Source organism: Ostrea edulis, chromosome 3 (genome assembly GCF_947568905.1).
Source record: "Ostrea edulis chromosome 3, xbOstEdul1.1, whole genome shotgun sequence".
NCBI classification, from domain to species: Eukaryota; Metazoa; Mollusca; class Bivalvia; order Ostreida; family Ostreidae; genus Ostrea; species Ostrea edulis.
In genome coordinates, this window is record NC_079166.1 from 61,894,403 (window position 1) to 61,911,145 (window position 16,743).

Genomic DNA, 16,743 nt, shown 5'->3' on the forward strand with positions numbered 1-16,743 from the left:
TATATCAATGGTGACCGACCGCATTGTTTATGAAATATTTGAACTAAAATCAAACACATCAAAATCAAAATCTTGTAATCAACGAGTTTGGCCGCAAAAACAAACAATTGATGTACATGTATTCAGATATACATTATACACAATAATACGGCCAATTTAATTACCGGTCGGTTCTCTGGTTAAGAATTGACATTAATGTGGAGATGATAACATGATAATGAATAAGACTTTAAATGTTAAACAATTGACCACAGCAAGGTAAACAGCTGTCCGATGTACTTTATTACATAATCACCGACTTTTTTGCAGCCATAAATTACCGGAGGCTGTGACCAGCTCTGTGTGCACTGGAGCGATGCGAGATTTCCGGTCGCACGCGTTGACTGAATAAACAGATTTTGACTGCATAAACAAACAGGCGATAATGTGTCACTGACAAAGGATTAAAAATACAATTTATTGCAAAAAGGGATTTTCGCCACTTTCAATTTTTTTTCGCCATTTTTGAAAAAAAATTCGCCATTGGCGAAAATGGCGAAGCCCAGCTCGAGCACTGATATGAATGCATGTAGCAAGATAATTGAATATAAATACAAATTTTCGCATGTATCATTCTTGTTAACAATGTAGATTATTAATATTTGTCGTTTTTTCTTGGTGTGTGATATTTGTTTATGTTTTAAATAATCAACAGTGTCGTGGCCTTTTCAATGTTGAGAGAGAGAGAGAGAGAGAGAGAGAGAGAGAGAGAGAATGCTCTAAAATGGTAATCAGTATTTGGTTAAGACACGACCCGTTTGTTCTTATTTCCATCAAATAATACAAGTGCAACATATTGGTGTTTCGCATGTAGTATCGTCCTCGAATGAACTTTGATGAAAAATTAACACGCAATATTGAAAACTGATATACTAGTATATAATTACAGTATATATAAAACAATCGAAATGTTCTACACGCATTTGAAAACTTACATTTCATTCAGTAAAGACAACATGAACAAAATCAAGTGGCGAGTTGCACAGTTCCTAATGCTTGTCTCGATGGCGATTTTCAATTTAATGAGTGTATCGTCCGAGAAGATATCGACAGATGATACCTTTGTGTGCGGTTTTCCAATGGTGACGAAAATGCAAGAATTGATGTTGGGCTTCACGGAAATGAAAATTGACATCAAATTTCTGAAGAAAAAGATTGTCCACCTGTCTAAAGAAGTGTCCTATCTTAGAAAGGCAAATAAAAATCTGAGAGAGGGGCACCGACGGCTTAATGTTTCATTGAAGCATCTAAAGAGTACCTGCTCTGGGGTTATGAAAACGGATGAGAGTAAGTACATGTATCTAACCATGCAGCAGTGGTGGATCCAGAGGGGGAGTAGCTACGGATATTGCACCCACCCACCCTCTTTTTGGTTGAACATGAATTTTAAGAGCTACGTTTTTGCTAGTCTGGGGCTCTCAACCCACGCACCCCTTTCCTGGGCGGGAATGTTACAAACATTGGATCGCAACCACCCCATTTCCGTAACCATCAATTTTTTTTAAAAGGCCGAGCGTGTTCCGATTGAGTTTTAGCCGGGTACCCAAGGCCTTCCGATGTTCAATCGGAACTCCTCGAATGTCTCGCGTACTTGACATCAAGTGCGCGAGACATTCGAGGAGTTCCGATTGTCCGATGGTCAAAGACAATCTCTACCCAGAGTTATCGTTCCCGCTACGCTCCACTAATACCTCTGTCAACGTCTAAAAAGTTATATCAAAACATTACAAAAACTAACTTAGCATATCGAACTGTAATGATAATATCTGAGCAAATCAAACACTTCTCTGAATTTTTTTAAAATCAGACGATGGTAAATATGAGACACCTGAGCGAATTAGAAGGTTTATATAAATATTCATTCATTCAATAATACTAGTATAATCATGGAATTCGTTGTTTTTGTGAACCTACTTAAAGATTTAAAGCATAAAACTTAAACTTATAAAATTATTATCCATGATGCTATAGGTATAGGTAAGTTTTGCCAAGAATCTTGACATTTAGACGTTGACAGAGGTGTTGTAGCGCAGCGTAATGCGCCCTCTGGTGAGAGATTGGTTCAAAGAACGTTCATTGAACATCGGAAGACCTCGGGTACCAGGCTACATTAAATGTAGGTACGGTTTTTTTCACGACGTCATGTGACCAAGATCTGACCAACAACAATTTTGTCTGAGGCGTGATAATTTACCATACTTTCCTTATCTTTATCTTATCTGAGGTCAGATCGCTTCAAGAAAATAGAACACAAACTGAGTTCAAATTCGTGGCGGATCCAGCTAGGCACACCCTCTCCTTTCACAAATATGATCCATTTTTCATAGAAATATGTTGCCAAATACTAAAATATATATACGTACGTCTTATTTAGTCAAAAATCAACAGTTATTAGGGGTCTCACTCCTGGGCCCCCACCAGGGCTACGCCAGCCGTTTACACCCCCACCAACGTCCAGAAATTTCTGAACCCACCACTGCAATGACTTCCTAATTTTAAGCAAAATCTGTATGTGCATGGTAACCATTTTACAGCATTACAGTTGTTGTGGAGATGAATTAATCTTTTATTTTTCAGTAATGAAGAGACTTTCTCTCAAGGATTGCGCCTCCATTTTGAAACATAACCCCAAAACACGTGGCAAAAATGGAGTGTACACGATTTACCCAGAGTTCAACACGAAGGCGGAAGTTTATTGCGACATGACAACAGAAGGAGGAGGCTGGACAGTAAGTGAAGGATACTCTCTATTTCTGTTTTGTAAATATTGACAATGAATTATGTATCATAAGGACCTGATTTGACCCACTAAGATGACGTTTTATATTTACTATTTTTTTTTCTAATAAAAAGTATAGGTTAATGTTACTTTTAGAAAAAAAAACATACTGGAAGTCGTAACATATGTCATAAATGTAAGAGTTTTCAAAATTTTACTGAAAAGGAGCATATTTTCGATCTAGATATGTTTTTGATATAACATTGTTTTTAACAGCAAGCACATAATATGTGACGTTTTTCGGACAAGATATCCAAAAATTACAAAAACTGCTTGAAATCGTGGTGAATGCTTCATGACTTTGTCATAAAATAATTAAAGTATGAAAAATGCATATTAGTATATATTAGAGAGCTCCTAAATTTCACTTGAATTTTTACGGTTTTTTTTTATAGGAGCCATGTCCCTCAAAATATACTATTGGGTACTTCGTTAAAGAAAAAAGAGGAAGTAATGTTATTTTCAGACGAATTATGTAACTCTAGCCGTAAAAACCTCACGGTGAATTTCGTTGTAGAATTTAACAGGATTTACAGGACATGAGCGGCATCGCGTAATATTTATAAATGAAAAGTTCCCACTTAATTTTGTCAGATAAATATTTTGATAAACTTTAAGGTTATACAGAAAGAGTCGACGGTTCCACCGATTTCTACAGAACTTGGAAGGAATATAAAGAAGGATTTGGAAAACCGACCAAGAACTACTGGATAGGTATATTTTATGATATGCAAGATAAGCGAATATGGAAATATCACAAGGGGGTGGGTCTAAGATGGAGCAGGCTGTTATTAAGTTAACTAATGTATGAATTTCTAGGAAATGACGTGATTCACGCATTGACGAAGGACCGTCACCAAGGGTTGCGTGTGGACTTACAGAGGTTTAACGGAAACAGAGGTTATGCTAAATACTCAGCCTTCTACGTTGGTAACGAACGCCTGGGTTATAAGCTGATATTATCGGGCTATTCCGGAACAATTGGTGAGTACAGTCTAAACTTATTATCCGGAGGTCATACAGGTTTCGGATATTGTATGACACTTAGAACAAGAGTGTACGTGTAATTCTTTATTTGAATGAATCGTTGTATTTTGACTTGATCGTAACTTAAGGAGGTGTGCTACATCCTCATAATGGCTGACTTCATTTTGAAACATGATTGAAAATATAAATATCAGCAATATTTGTTTATTCATTTTAAATAAGATTACCCAGCAGAGTAGCTAGGTAGGTTAGCACGTCAGCTGAACTGTAGATCGCGGGTTCGAGATTAGCAGGGCTATTTTTTTTTCCAGAGTCTTTTCCGATAGTTATTGTAAAAAAAAATCTTGTTAAAAATAAACTATTTCAAAAGTATAAGTTATTGATGAATAATCAATGGTACGTTTTAAAATATTGAATCCAAGGGCAATAACTCTGTTTTTATTGATTTCTCTATCAAGTCTATTATGTGATAGATTTCATTTATTTTTACAGACATTTTGTGTATTTTTGTGAAGATACGGTTTCATGAAATCGTTATGAATGCTGTTAAATCGTCATAACCAGTTTGTATGAAATTTTTATAACGCTGTTTAAGGAAAGAAGTATAGCACACTTGGTATGCAATTTCGCCTACATAACTACTTTTTCCTGAATATCATTTTTTACAAATATTCTGCTATACGATGTCAGTACATACTTCTGTTTACCCAAATTACTTAATAAAGATATCTATATGTTGATAGTATCTTTATTTGATAAGCATAAACATCACCGTGATTATATAGAGTATTTAGTAAATGTGACGTAATGGGCCTAAAAAATTGCAAACTGTTGCAAAAGGCCACCCTAAACCAGAAATAGAACACTGAAAATGTTCTACTTGAGTATGACTGTAGATAAATCCGTTTGAGGAAATTTGGTTTAAGGAGGCCCTCTTGTTGAAAATGGCTAAAATATTTTTTAAAAATCGTTCTCAAAATTTACCTTGAGATTTAGCAGCCTGTCAAACGTTAAACCTTTAAACTTAAATGCCTGGGTGGCCTAGTGGTTAAGGTGCTCGGTAATCTTACACATAATGCATACCATCCGAGTTCAAGTCCAATATTTCCCCAATTTATTTATTTATTTTTTTTTGCTTTCATTTTTTTTTGGGGGGGGGGGGGCGTTTTCTTTGGGGGGGGGGGGTATAAATGTGATACATATGTTTTAACAAATATTAGTCATTTTCGATCGTCATAACTTCACAAGTTACAACTCAAAGTAAAGGAAGTTATTCTGAGATCACTGTAGTACCGTTTGTTTAATCTGTTCCTGTGTGCACAGGATTTTCAAACCGTAATGTGGCTGACGAAATGCTAAACATATACTACAAGAAAGGGGCACAAATGTACATCATATAATAATTAAAAATAGGTCAAGGGAGGAAAATAACTGTTATACAGTCTGACTTCTCAAAGGTAAATAAGCCATTGTGTAGCAACTATCATATAATATTTAGGCAAAGCTAAACACTCGAATTATCAACTAAAGGCAAATGAACTGATTAAATCTGCTAAAGGTGCTGCAGCCATGTCAGAAAAAGACAGTGAGCTAAGTAATGCCATATGTAAAACGGTTGTTGTGTGATATGAATGCACTTGTGAAAATTTTGTACTCTTCATCATTCCACCTAGGAACTTGGTTTATTGATTAAAGTAAAAACTTATACGGTACCAATTTTGATGCACCAGATGCGCATTTCGACAAATAATGTCTCTTCAGTGATGCTCAACCGAAATGTTTGAAATCCGAAATAACTATGAAGTTTTAGAGCTAAATATAGCCAAAAACAGCGTGCCAAAAAGGTGGAGCCAAATTCGTCCAAGGATAAGAGCTATGCATGAGGGAGATAATCCTTAATTTTGAAATTAAAGAACGACTCGTATAAATGTCAGTAATGCTAAACGGCCGTTTCGTCAGCAAAAGCGCTATCCCTCTTTCCAATTGTCTGTCGATGATATATGATTCTGTTTATGTACGTCTCGCATGTATAATAGTGTGATGACCTATGCATTTTATTTGATAATTTGTTAGTTTTAACTCTAATGAATGGTAATAAATACACTTTTAAGACTTGTATCAGATAAAACTGCGAGTGTGGATTTATCTTAAGTAGATAACGTAACTGTCGTTACCAAATACATCAAATCGTCTTTCAGGAGACGCTCTGAGTGGTCATAACGGATACAAATTCTCCACCAAGGACCGCGACAATGACATTTACGGTGGTAGCTGTTCCAATTTATATTTTGGTGGATGGTGGTACCGAAAATGTCATTACAGCAATCTAAACGGACAGTATACTAATTCTAGAAGAGTGGGCGACATGTATCCGACCTGGAGTAAGTGGCTGGGGAGAAACGAGGCTTTGAAGACAACTGTCATGATGATACGATCCTGAAAACATTAAATTATATGCTGCAACACCATGATGAGCGCGACCTTTGGCTAACTGTTTGATATCGGTGCATCCATGTACGAAAAAATGTGGAATTAAATTCTTATCTGAATAAATGTGTTATGTTAATTTTAGCTCACCCGAGATGAAAGCTCAAGGAGGCTTTTCAGATCACCTTTTATCTGTCCGTAAACGTTTCCCATTTTTATCTTCTCCAGAACCACTGCGTCAATTTCAATTAAACTTGGTACAAATCATCCTTGGGTAAAGGGGATTAAATTGAAAAGAAAGACCCCCCCCCAAAAAAAAATGAAGGACCATACCCCCTTCAGAGGGGAAATTGATATGTTCGGTCAAAGGTGCATAGGAACTCATTAAAAATTGTGGAAGTTTGTTATTGAAATGAGCAGAACAAGTTTTGTTGTTCAGGCAAAGAATCATAACTCTTGCCATCAATTTTGACAATATCCCCCGAATACCTGTTATGACACTTGCTTTTCTGATCCCTGTATAATGTTATAGGTCGGAACAAAGCCTTAATATAGCGCAGCAGGATTTACTAACAAAACACAATTAAACAATTGATAATATCTATTTACAATTAATAATTAAAAGAAAATTGTATCAACAGCAAAATACTAACTTTCGGTAGTTGAACAATAAATCCAAACAGAATCTACACACACAAAAAATAGTGATTCCAAAATCCTAGTTCCCAGGATAATAATCCAAAATGCACAAAAAGTGTCTAACCAGAGGTTTTTTTATCATAAGAATTTCAGTGTATATATAATAGGGATGAATTTTCTAGTACAATCTTGAAAGACAATATTACAACCATTCCGTCATCTTTCTACTAAAAATAACATGAGGTCTAGAACAATCTCGGCCACAAGTGTCAATGAAATAAACATCACTTCTCTAGAACAATCTAGGTCAACCCAGTGCAAATAGTAATATGCATATCAGTATATGAATAGTGCGCATGCGCTAATTGCTTAGTCCTTTTTCATATGCATGGTCCCAAATTTTTCCCAGGCGTTACTGTAGACATATTATGTTCTTAAACATTGCAGCCGACAAAGCACGTAAGAGAATGAACAAATCTTTATCTCCATTTGTAACAGCACGTATTGGAGCATACATAAAATACCCAGTTTACCACAGGGGCTAAGCCCGTTTTGGGCCCAAACTCTGTGATACCATAAATATATCTTTATATTTATGGTATCACAGAGTTCGGGCCCAAAACGGGCTTAGCCCCTGTGAGTTTTACAGAGACGGTACGCGTTTGTCTGATAATGCTCAGGTTATCTCTTTAAACACCATCGGGGATGGATTACTCAGCATCGTCCAGAATAGTTCCTTAACCACACAACTAATTGATAAGCAGTCTCCCTGTCATGGGTCGAGCAAAATTTTGCCCGCTCGTGGCGGATGTCTTTCTGTATGTTAACATTTCTTATACATACATGAAGACATATGGCCAAATTTTGCTAAGCCTGCCACAGATTTTGTTTCATTCCAGGTCCGTGTCCAATAATTTTCATTGACATTGAATAATTGATCGACAGATTGAAATACTTGATTGATATATTGATTGATTGATTGATACATTGTTGGGTTGATTGAAAATATTGAGTGAATTATTGAATGATTGACCGAAACATGGATGGACTATTGATGCTACAACATAACTATCCAAAAGTCGTTGTAGATCATGCATTTCATTATTTGATATACATGTACATACTGATGTTTTGTATTGATATGAACATTGTCGTTGAATTGGAAATATGTTTTTATTAAGTAAAGCCATGACAAAGACTGCCAATACGTGTTGTCGTTCTGTTCTATTGAAATAACCGCAGAGAGAGAGAGAGAGAGAGAGAGAGAGAGAGAGAGAGTATGCGCTAAAATGGTAGTCAGTATTTGGTTAAGACACGACCCGTTTGTTCTTATTTCCATCAAATAATACGAGTGCAACATATTGGTGTTTCGCATGTAGTATCGTCCTCGAATGGCCTTTAATGAAAAATTAACACGCAATATTGAAAACTGATATACTAGTATATAATTACAGTATATATAAAATAATCAAAATGTTCTACACGCATTTGAAAACTTACATTTCATTCAGTAAAGACAACATGAACAAAATCAAGTGGCGAGTTGCACAGTTCCTAATGCTTGTCTCGATGGCGATTTTCAATTTAATGAGTGTATCGTCCGAGAAGATATCGACAGATGGTACCTTTGTGTGCGGGTTTCCAATGGTGACGAAAATGCAAGAATTGATGTTGGGCTTCACGGAAATTAAAACTGACATCAAATTTCTGAAGAAAAAGATTGTCCAACTTTCTAAAGAAGTGTCCTATCTTAGAAAGGCAAATAAAAATCTGAGAGAGGGGCACCGGCGGCTTAATGTTTCATTGAAGCATCTAAAGAGTACCTGCTCTGGGGTTATGAAAACGGATGAGAGTAAGTACATGTATATAACCACGCAGCAATGGCGGATTCAAAGGGGGAGGGGCTACGGATATTGCACCTACCCACCCTTTTTTTGGTTGAGCATAAATTTTAAAAGAGCTACATTTTTGCAAGTCTGGGGCTCTCAACCCACGCACCCCTTTCCTGGGCGGAAAACTTACAAACCTTGGATCGCAATCCCCCCCCCCCAACCCTCAGTGGCGTAGCTAGATTTGAGAACATTTTTCGTAATAACTAATAAAATTTTTACGAAAATATTTGTAAGCACGTGCATACAGTGCTACAGTGTAGCTACGCCACTGCCCCTCCTCCTGAAAAAATTCTGGATCTGCCACCACACAGTTACATGAGTGAATATTAATGACGAGAAACATGCGTGTGTATATTATACGAGGCTGAAATCAACCTATTATAATCGTAAGTTGTACGTCTCTTTCGTTTCTGACTCACTATGGTAAGCAGAAAGTCACGTGACTTTACCATTCTTTCCTTATCTCTATCTTATGATCAGTCTGATTAAAACCACCCCCCTCCTCCTTACACTCAGGAGGAGGGGGTGATTTTAATCAGACTGTCTTATGATGTGTCGAATATCTGAGGCCAGATCGCTTCAGGGAAAAGAGTACCAATTCATTTCCCATAGACCTCAATGCTAACCTTTGGCCATCTCACTAATTAACTATATTAATTTTAAACAAATGATCGCAAACATTTCAAAATTCATTCTAAGTGTTGATAAAAAACGACAAAAATTATATAGGGTCCCGTGCCTTTTATACGCCATATTTGTAATTTTTTACAACACATAGCAATATGCAGTAAATTATACACACTTCATTTTAAACACACCCCTACCATGGTAATTTCCTCAGTCATTTCTCGAGTTTGTGCGATAATTTTTCATCCTGACAATTAATTTGAATCTCTATAATATTTCTTTCAATTCCAAATAATGTCACTCTTGATATTAGCCAATCACGCAACACCTAGACATTTATACCGCCGCTCAATCTTGAGGTAAACTGCGTCCGGGTTAGGTGTGTGTGGGGGGGGGGGGGGGTGTGGGGGGGGGGGGGTTGGTACGTCTTATTTATTCAGAAATCAACAGTTTTAGGGGGTCTCATTCTCTGGATCCGCCAATGCGATGAATTCCCAATTTTAAGCAAATTCTGTATGTGCATGATAACCATTTTACAGCATTACAGTTGTTATGGATATGAATTAACCTTTAATTTTTCAGTAATGAAGAGACTTTCTCTCAAGGATTGCGCCTCCATTTTGAAACATAACCCCAAAACACGTGGCAAAAATGGAGTGTACACGATTTACCCAGAGTTCAACACGAAGGCGGAAGTTTATTGCGACATGACAACAGAAGGAGGAGGCTGGACAGTGAGTGATGGATATTCTCTATTTCTGTTTTGTAAATATCGGCAAAGGACTTTGTCTGATAAGGACCTGATTTGGTCCACTAAGATGACATTCTATGCTTACTCATATTTTTTTTTATGAAAAGTGTTGATAAATGTTACCTTTAGGAAAATGCTGGCAGCTGTATTATATGATGCCATAAATGTTAAACTTTTCAAAATTTTACTGGAAAAGTGTATATTTTCGAATGTATTCCTTTCCACAATTATGTATATCTAGCGAATTCGTAAACAAGATTCATATTTCTACTATAAGTGTATCCTTCAAATATATATGTTGGTAGAAATTTCTACAAGCACGTGATATATAACGTTTTTCGTTCAAGAAATCCAAAAATTACAAAAACTGTGCAAAATTGTGGCGAATATCGTCATGGGTTTGTCACAAAATAATTAAAGTACGAAAAATACATATTGGTATAAGGAATCTCTTAGATTTTAATTAAATGTTTACGTTTTTTAAGCAGTCTATTAGGTCCCCCAAAATACATTTGGATACTTCTTTAGAGAGAAAAAGAAAGAAGGAATTTTATTTTCAGTCTAATTGCTAATATGTTATATGATTGACCTCTAGCTTACAAACCTCTAGTCGAATATCAGTTTGTCTTAAAATACAGGACATGAATGGCGTCACGTCATATCTATCAAATGAAAAGTTTCCACTTAATTGTGTCAGATAAATATTTTGATAAACATTAAGGTTATACAGCGAACGGTACCACTGATTTCTACAGAACTTGGAAGGAATATAAAGAAGGATTTGGAAAACCGACCAAGAACTACTGGATAGGTATATTTAATGATATGCAACATTCTTTTTCCCGAATATGTAAATATCACAGGGGTGTGTCTAAAATAAAACAGGTAGTTATTAAGTTAACTAATGTATGAATTTCTAGGAAATGACGTGATTCATGCACTGACGAAGGACCGTCACCAAGGGTTGCGTGTGGACTTACAGAGGTTTAACGGAAACAGAGGTTATGCTAAATACTCATCCTTCTACGTTGGTAACGAACGCCTGGGTTATAAGCTGATATTATCGGGCTATTCCGGAACAATTGGTGAGTACAGTCTAAACTTATTATCCGGAGGTCATACCGGTTTCGGATATTGTATGACACTTAGAACAAGAGTGTACGTGTAATTCTTTATTTGAATGATTCGTTATATTTTGACCTAAGTATAACTTAAGGAGATCACGTATCCGATGTGACGTCAGTGGACCTGTTATTACCAAATACATCCCATTGTCTTTCAGGAGACTCTCTGAGTGGTCATAACGGATACAAATTTTCCACCAAGGACCGCGACAATGACAATTCCGGAAGTAGCTGTTCCAATTTATATTTTGGTGGATGGTGGTACGAGTCATGTCATTATAGCAATCTAAACGGGCAGTATACTAATTCTAGTGCAGTGGGTGGCGCGTACCCATCCTGGAGTTCGTGGTTGGGAAGATACGAGGCTTTGAAGACCACTGTCATGATGATCCGACCCTGAAAACATTGAATTATATGCTGTATTACCATGGAAGAACACGTGAAATATTCTTGACGATGTGCGCGGCCTTTAGCTTGGAAAGATAAACATTTTGATACCGGTATATCAATGTACAGAAAAATGTGCAATTAAAATTTTTCATCTGAATTAATTTATTTTGTTATTTTTAGCTCACCTGAACTGAAAGCCCAAGTGAGCTTTTCTGATTGCCTTTTGTCTGTCATCTGTCCGTAAACTTTTCACATTTTCTTCTCCAGAACCACTTCGTCAATCAGACTTGGTACAGATCATCCTTGGTTAAAGGCTATTCAAACTTGTTCAAATGAAGGACCGTGCCCTTTTCAAAGGGGAGATAATCACAAAAAGGCAAAAATAGGGTGGGGTCATTCAAAAGTCTTCTCAATAACTGAGACGTTCTGTCAAAGGTCAAGGACGCATAGGAACTCATTAAATATTGTGGAAGTTTGTATACATGTTCATTTTGTGTACTTGTCAAACCCTATAAAATTTCAACGTTAGAGGTAAAGGCCACTTGATAGATATATCTAATATCACTATGGTTACACATGACTGTAATCTATGGTGTGTTAATTCTCTGATAAATGATTGTACATTGTTGCGGGGAGATTCTATGTTTGGTAGTAATATTGTTAAACACCCTTCCAATACTGTATCAGGCAGAACACGTATTTGTGGTGGCAATAATCACCAATTATATTTGTTATATGCTCTGAAGTACTCAATATGCACAAAAAGGACACTTCATGACCGCAGAACATAAAGTTCTTTGATGTGATATTGAATAGAATAATTTGGGGATTGGATGCTAATTAATATTTAGTATTTAGCGACGTTGGCATCTCTATTAGAATTTTTTACGCAACCGTAGATCTCTGAGGAAAAGAAATTTTCTGGGATATATCTCCCTGGTCTATCCCCTCTCTTTGCTCAGAGAGCCACAGTTCTGGAACCACAGATTACATGCACATATGGAATGAGAGTACCAGACCCCCGTATGCGTAACCCGGACGCAGTTTACCCAAGATTGAGCGGAGGTATAAATGTCTAGGTGTTCCGTGATTGGCTAATATCAAGAGCGAAATTATTTGGAATTGAAAGAAATATTATAGAGATTCAAATTAATTGTCAGGATGAAAAATTATCGCACAAAATCGAGAAATGACTGAGGAAATTACCATGGTAGGGGTGTGCTTAAAATGAAGTGTGTATAATTTACTGCAGATTGCTAGGTGTTGTAAAAAAGTACAAATATGGCCTATAAAACTTAAAAGGCACGGGACCCTATATATTTTTTGTCGGTTTTTTTTTTTATCAACACTTGGAATGAACTTTGAAATGTTTGCGGTCATTTGTTTAAAATTGATATAGTTAATTAGTGAGAGGGCCAAAGGTTAGCATTGAGGTCTATGGGAAATGAATTGGTACTCTTTTCCCATATCCTCACTCTGACCCTAAAAATAGATTAGGCTGGAAAACAGGCAATTATATCGCTTAGATTAAATTACTGCTCTTTAATAGGTACTTCAAACCCGAGCGATATAATTGTGTCTGGGGTCGAATTTACTATTAAAGAGTAAAATTCGACCCCAAGCAATACAATTGCCTTGTGTGGGTCAGAGAAAATCTCACAAGGCTTTAGCAGTATAGCATCACTTTCAGTAAATATTCACTTTTGAAAAAAATAGCTTTCTTTTTTTTTGTAAATGCATGAGGGAATGAACTGTGACGCTTTACCCCGGCATACGTCATGGTGTGACGTCATGATGTGCCGGCATGAAACGTCGCAGTTTATTCCCTCCTGTATTTACAAAAATGAAGTTTGCTTCTTATATTTACATTCTACTTGCATTTCTGTCGGAATTCCCAGGCATTAGAATAAATGTGCTATATTTATCAAGATTCATACGCGCTTTGTTCACACAACTGTTGCGCATTCATGACTACAATTGGTAGAGATGTTAAAGGCAAAATCATTGGAAATGTAAATAGTTCTTCATAACATTACAGAACCAACAAACACACCTACAACCAAGGCACATTTGACACTCTGGTAGGGTACGTGGGACTTCCAGTTTTTTTGTTTTTGTTTCTTTCTTTTTTTTTCATCCAATCAATATCATTTATTGTTAAAGCAGCAAAACTTCAATTAAAGATCACATTGGTTGTTTTGTTTAACAGGCAAAATATATATTTATTGATTAGACATTAACTTCGTCAACAGATGTAACATATGACTGGTTGGGTCCAGCTTTGTAGAGATCAATAAAATGCAGTAATTCATGTCGGATGAGAGAGTTGTTCTTTTCGATGACAACCGGTTAAATATTTCTCGATGATAGCTTACGCCATAAACCACGAGGCTTACATTATTAACAGACAGTGAAAAACTTGTCCGAATTAAAAACCATTTTTGTTCACGTATGCATTTTCACCAAAAAAAAGACACACTATGATATCTCTGCTTAAGAGCTGTACCTAAAACAGGAAACAGTGTCACTATTGCCACTTCCAACGAAAACGGCGCCATCTTTAATGCTCAGTCCCATAGGTTCACTACTTCCGCATTCGGTGATGTAAGACAGAAAGTGACCGTCCACGTCAGTGACGTGAATAGAACGATTTCCGCTATCTACGACAAAAATTCTGGCCATTTCATCTGTGTCGATGGCATAAGGCGAGAATTTGCCGCCATCCGTATACATTCTCCCGTTGTACTTGAACCGAAGCTTGCCCCGTTGGTTCACGACTACCACGTGACGTGCTTTGAAATCAGACACACAAATATCAAAGTTCTTGTTTTCGGCTATGAACATCGTACAGCCCCCACCACTGTAAAGTTCATCATTGTTATCGTATTGTATTTCCTGAACTACAGTGGACTTCGAAACACGAACGACCTTGCTCTCGTACTCATCAAGACTCTGCATGCATACCAGAAGTTCGCCATTAGATGAAACACATATTCCTGACGGCTTCCATCGCTCCAATGTGAGCAGTTTCTTCACCTTCCCGCCATTTACTAGATTCACGCTATTATCGTTCCAGTCACTATATAATAAATTCCCTTGCTCTGTCACGCACACATCGCTGGGCCAGTTCCCCGTCAGCGTATCAACTTTCTCTAAAAGAACACCATGGCTGTTGAAATGCTTCATCGTTTTGTCTTTTCCCGTGACCCATACGTCATCCTTAGAGACACATGCCACCAAATTGTCGCACCGAAAGTCGCTTCTTATTACTTCATATGACGGGTGCTTGCCTATAGTGAGTGGAGCCATTCTGTCCTGAACTCGGGATACAATTTGATATTTCTTCTGAGAACCTGTTGCAAGGACTCCAAATTTTATAAACACATCTTCATTGTGAAGTTGATTTGGTATAAAATTTGGGATTTCGCATACTTCGTAATCAGGATCCGTTTGGAATTCATCAAGTCTTGTTTCATATTTTAGAATTTGTTCTGCTTTGTTAGTCTTCAAAATTCTAAAATTATCAACTGCAATATTCTCTGCTCTTTCTAAAAACTCCTGAGCCATCGCGATGTTGTTGTTAATGGACGACAAGTGACGTTGCATGATGCCATTGACGACATCAATATGGCGACTGACAACATAATCAACAACATCATGCCATTTCTTGCCGTGCATGTGTATCTTATTTAGCAACGGTTCATAATCTTTTTGGAGACAATTTTTCTTTTTCTGTAATTCGTGGATGAATTTCCTAACCCTTTTAACGAGGACGCTCTCGATAAAACCCGTGTCTTTTTGGATGACCTGACGTCGAAATTGGCATACTTCGGACAGGTCGGACACAGCATGGTCCTTGTGCGCCCCCAAAAGACATTTCCCGCAAATGGCGATCTTGCACTTCTGGCAGAACAGAACGCACTCCGCCTGTTCTTGACAGCAGCATTGCGAGACGCGGGGTTTGGAATACCGGTCTGAGTATGGAACAATACCGTGGACTTTGGTGATTTGATCTTTAAGGTGTTTCCCCGCGCATTCTCCACAGAATTTGACGTCACAGCTTCGACAGTAGAGATCTGCCTGGTTGGAACACACATCACAACGGACTACGTCCATATCATAGACAGATCCTATATAAAAAAAAGTCTTAGTCATTTTACCGAGACATAGATCAATCTCTGTCCTACATACCCCTAAACTATGCCTACCTCTCTCTTTTAAAGAGACGAATGAAGTTATAGGAACAAGACTTCTTCGAATCATTTTGTTATCTGTTTGATATTTATAAAGTGTGATTTAAGATTATTCACCCGTTTTATGAGATAACGTAATTAACACGAGCATAAACGTAACATCTAGGAATCTAGAAATGAAGATGGCAATTTCACTGTCTTACCTTATCAACATCACCGTGTTTATGCTTTCGATACTGAAAATCTTGATCACTGGTCTGAAGCAGTCTACGTGCATCCTTGATCAACCCATGTGATGCAAGTCACGCGTATGGCATGTCACGCGCACATATATTTTAGTAACGTTTAAATATAAGGTGAATGTACTTCACATAGTTTGTAAGTGTTTTTTCCTATTTTGAAGTAGTATATTTCCTCCAGTAAAACAGTATTCAAACAATGCCATGACACAGGGACCGGATGTGGGGTCACTTCCGGTTTAACGGCATTCCTTTTTCAAAACAGTAGCATTATTCATATTGTATCAAGTATCGACGGGATGAAATATTACTGTGACTAAGAAACAAAATAGTGGCAGTCAGTTTCATATAGATATCCATGTAATGAACCATAATTTCCGATACTACGACACATATTAAAACCCTGTCTACACTGGTGATCTCGACATTTTGACTATGGTTGGTTGGTTGCATGATTATTCAAATTTCACACATGAAATTAATTTTCAAAAATTCGTAGATAAAAAGAAATTGGGGGGGGGGGGGGAACGTTTTCCTTGAGAGTTTTTTCTTTTATTTATTTATTTATTTTGGCTGTCGCATATGTACAAGATAACATGGATACAATCTAATTAAAATCACGTCTTCTCAAACCGTTACACTGGAGAAGGATCGGA

General features: G+C 37.1%; 4 protein-coding genes across 4 annotated transcripts; 3 read left to right on the forward strand and 1 right to left on the reverse strand.

The window, feature by feature from the left end:
* Window positions 1-941: 941 nt before the first annotated feature.
* On the forward strand, window positions 942-7,007 carry LOC125676345 (microfibril-associated glycoprotein 4-like). The gene is made up of 5 exons (XM_056158441.1): window positions 942-1,326; window positions 2,617-2,772; window positions 3,446-3,532; window positions 3,638-3,802; window positions 6,004-7,007. Exons 1-5 carry the CDS (start codon window positions 948-950, stop codon window positions 6,243-6,245), a joined length of 1,029 nt encoding a protein of 342 aa, XP_056014416.1. The 5' UTR covers window positions 942-947; the 3' UTR covers window positions 6,246-7,007.
* A 1,299-nt stretch (window positions 7,008-8,306) lies between these two features.
* Window positions 8,307-10,244, forward strand: LOC130053610 (fibroleukin-like). Its single transcript, XM_056160969.1, has 2 exons — window positions 8,307-8,723; window positions 9,973-10,244. The coding sequence occupies exons 1-2, from the start codon at window positions 8,345-8,347 to the stop codon at window positions 10,242-10,244; spliced, it is 651 nt and encodes a 216-aa protein (XP_056016944.1). The 5' UTR covers window positions 8,307-8,344.
* Window positions 10,245-10,535: 291 nt separating this feature from the next.
* Window positions 10,536-11,812, forward strand: LOC130053611 (ryncolin-1-like). The gene is made up of 4 exons (XM_056160970.1): window positions 10,536-10,539; window positions 10,863-10,952; window positions 11,062-11,226; window positions 11,424-11,812. The coding sequence occupies exons 1-4, from the start codon at window positions 10,536-10,538 to the stop codon at window positions 11,663-11,665; spliced, it is 501 nt and encodes a 166-aa protein (XP_056016945.1). The 3' UTR covers window positions 11,666-11,812.
* Window positions 11,813-13,832: 2,020 nt separating this feature from the next.
* LOC125675014 (uncharacterized) lies at window positions 13,833-16,491 on the reverse strand. Its single transcript, XM_048912470.2, has 2 exons — window positions 16,052-16,491; window positions 13,833-15,785 (listed from the first exon to the last, which is right to left on the reverse strand). Exon 2 carries the CDS (start codon window positions 15,769-15,771, stop codon window positions 14,149-14,151), a length of 1,623 nt encoding a protein of 540 aa, XP_048768427.2. The 5' UTR covers window positions 15,772-15,785; window positions 16,052-16,491; the 3' UTR covers window positions 13,833-14,148.
* Between the last annotated feature and the right edge of the window lie 252 nt (window positions 16,492-16,743).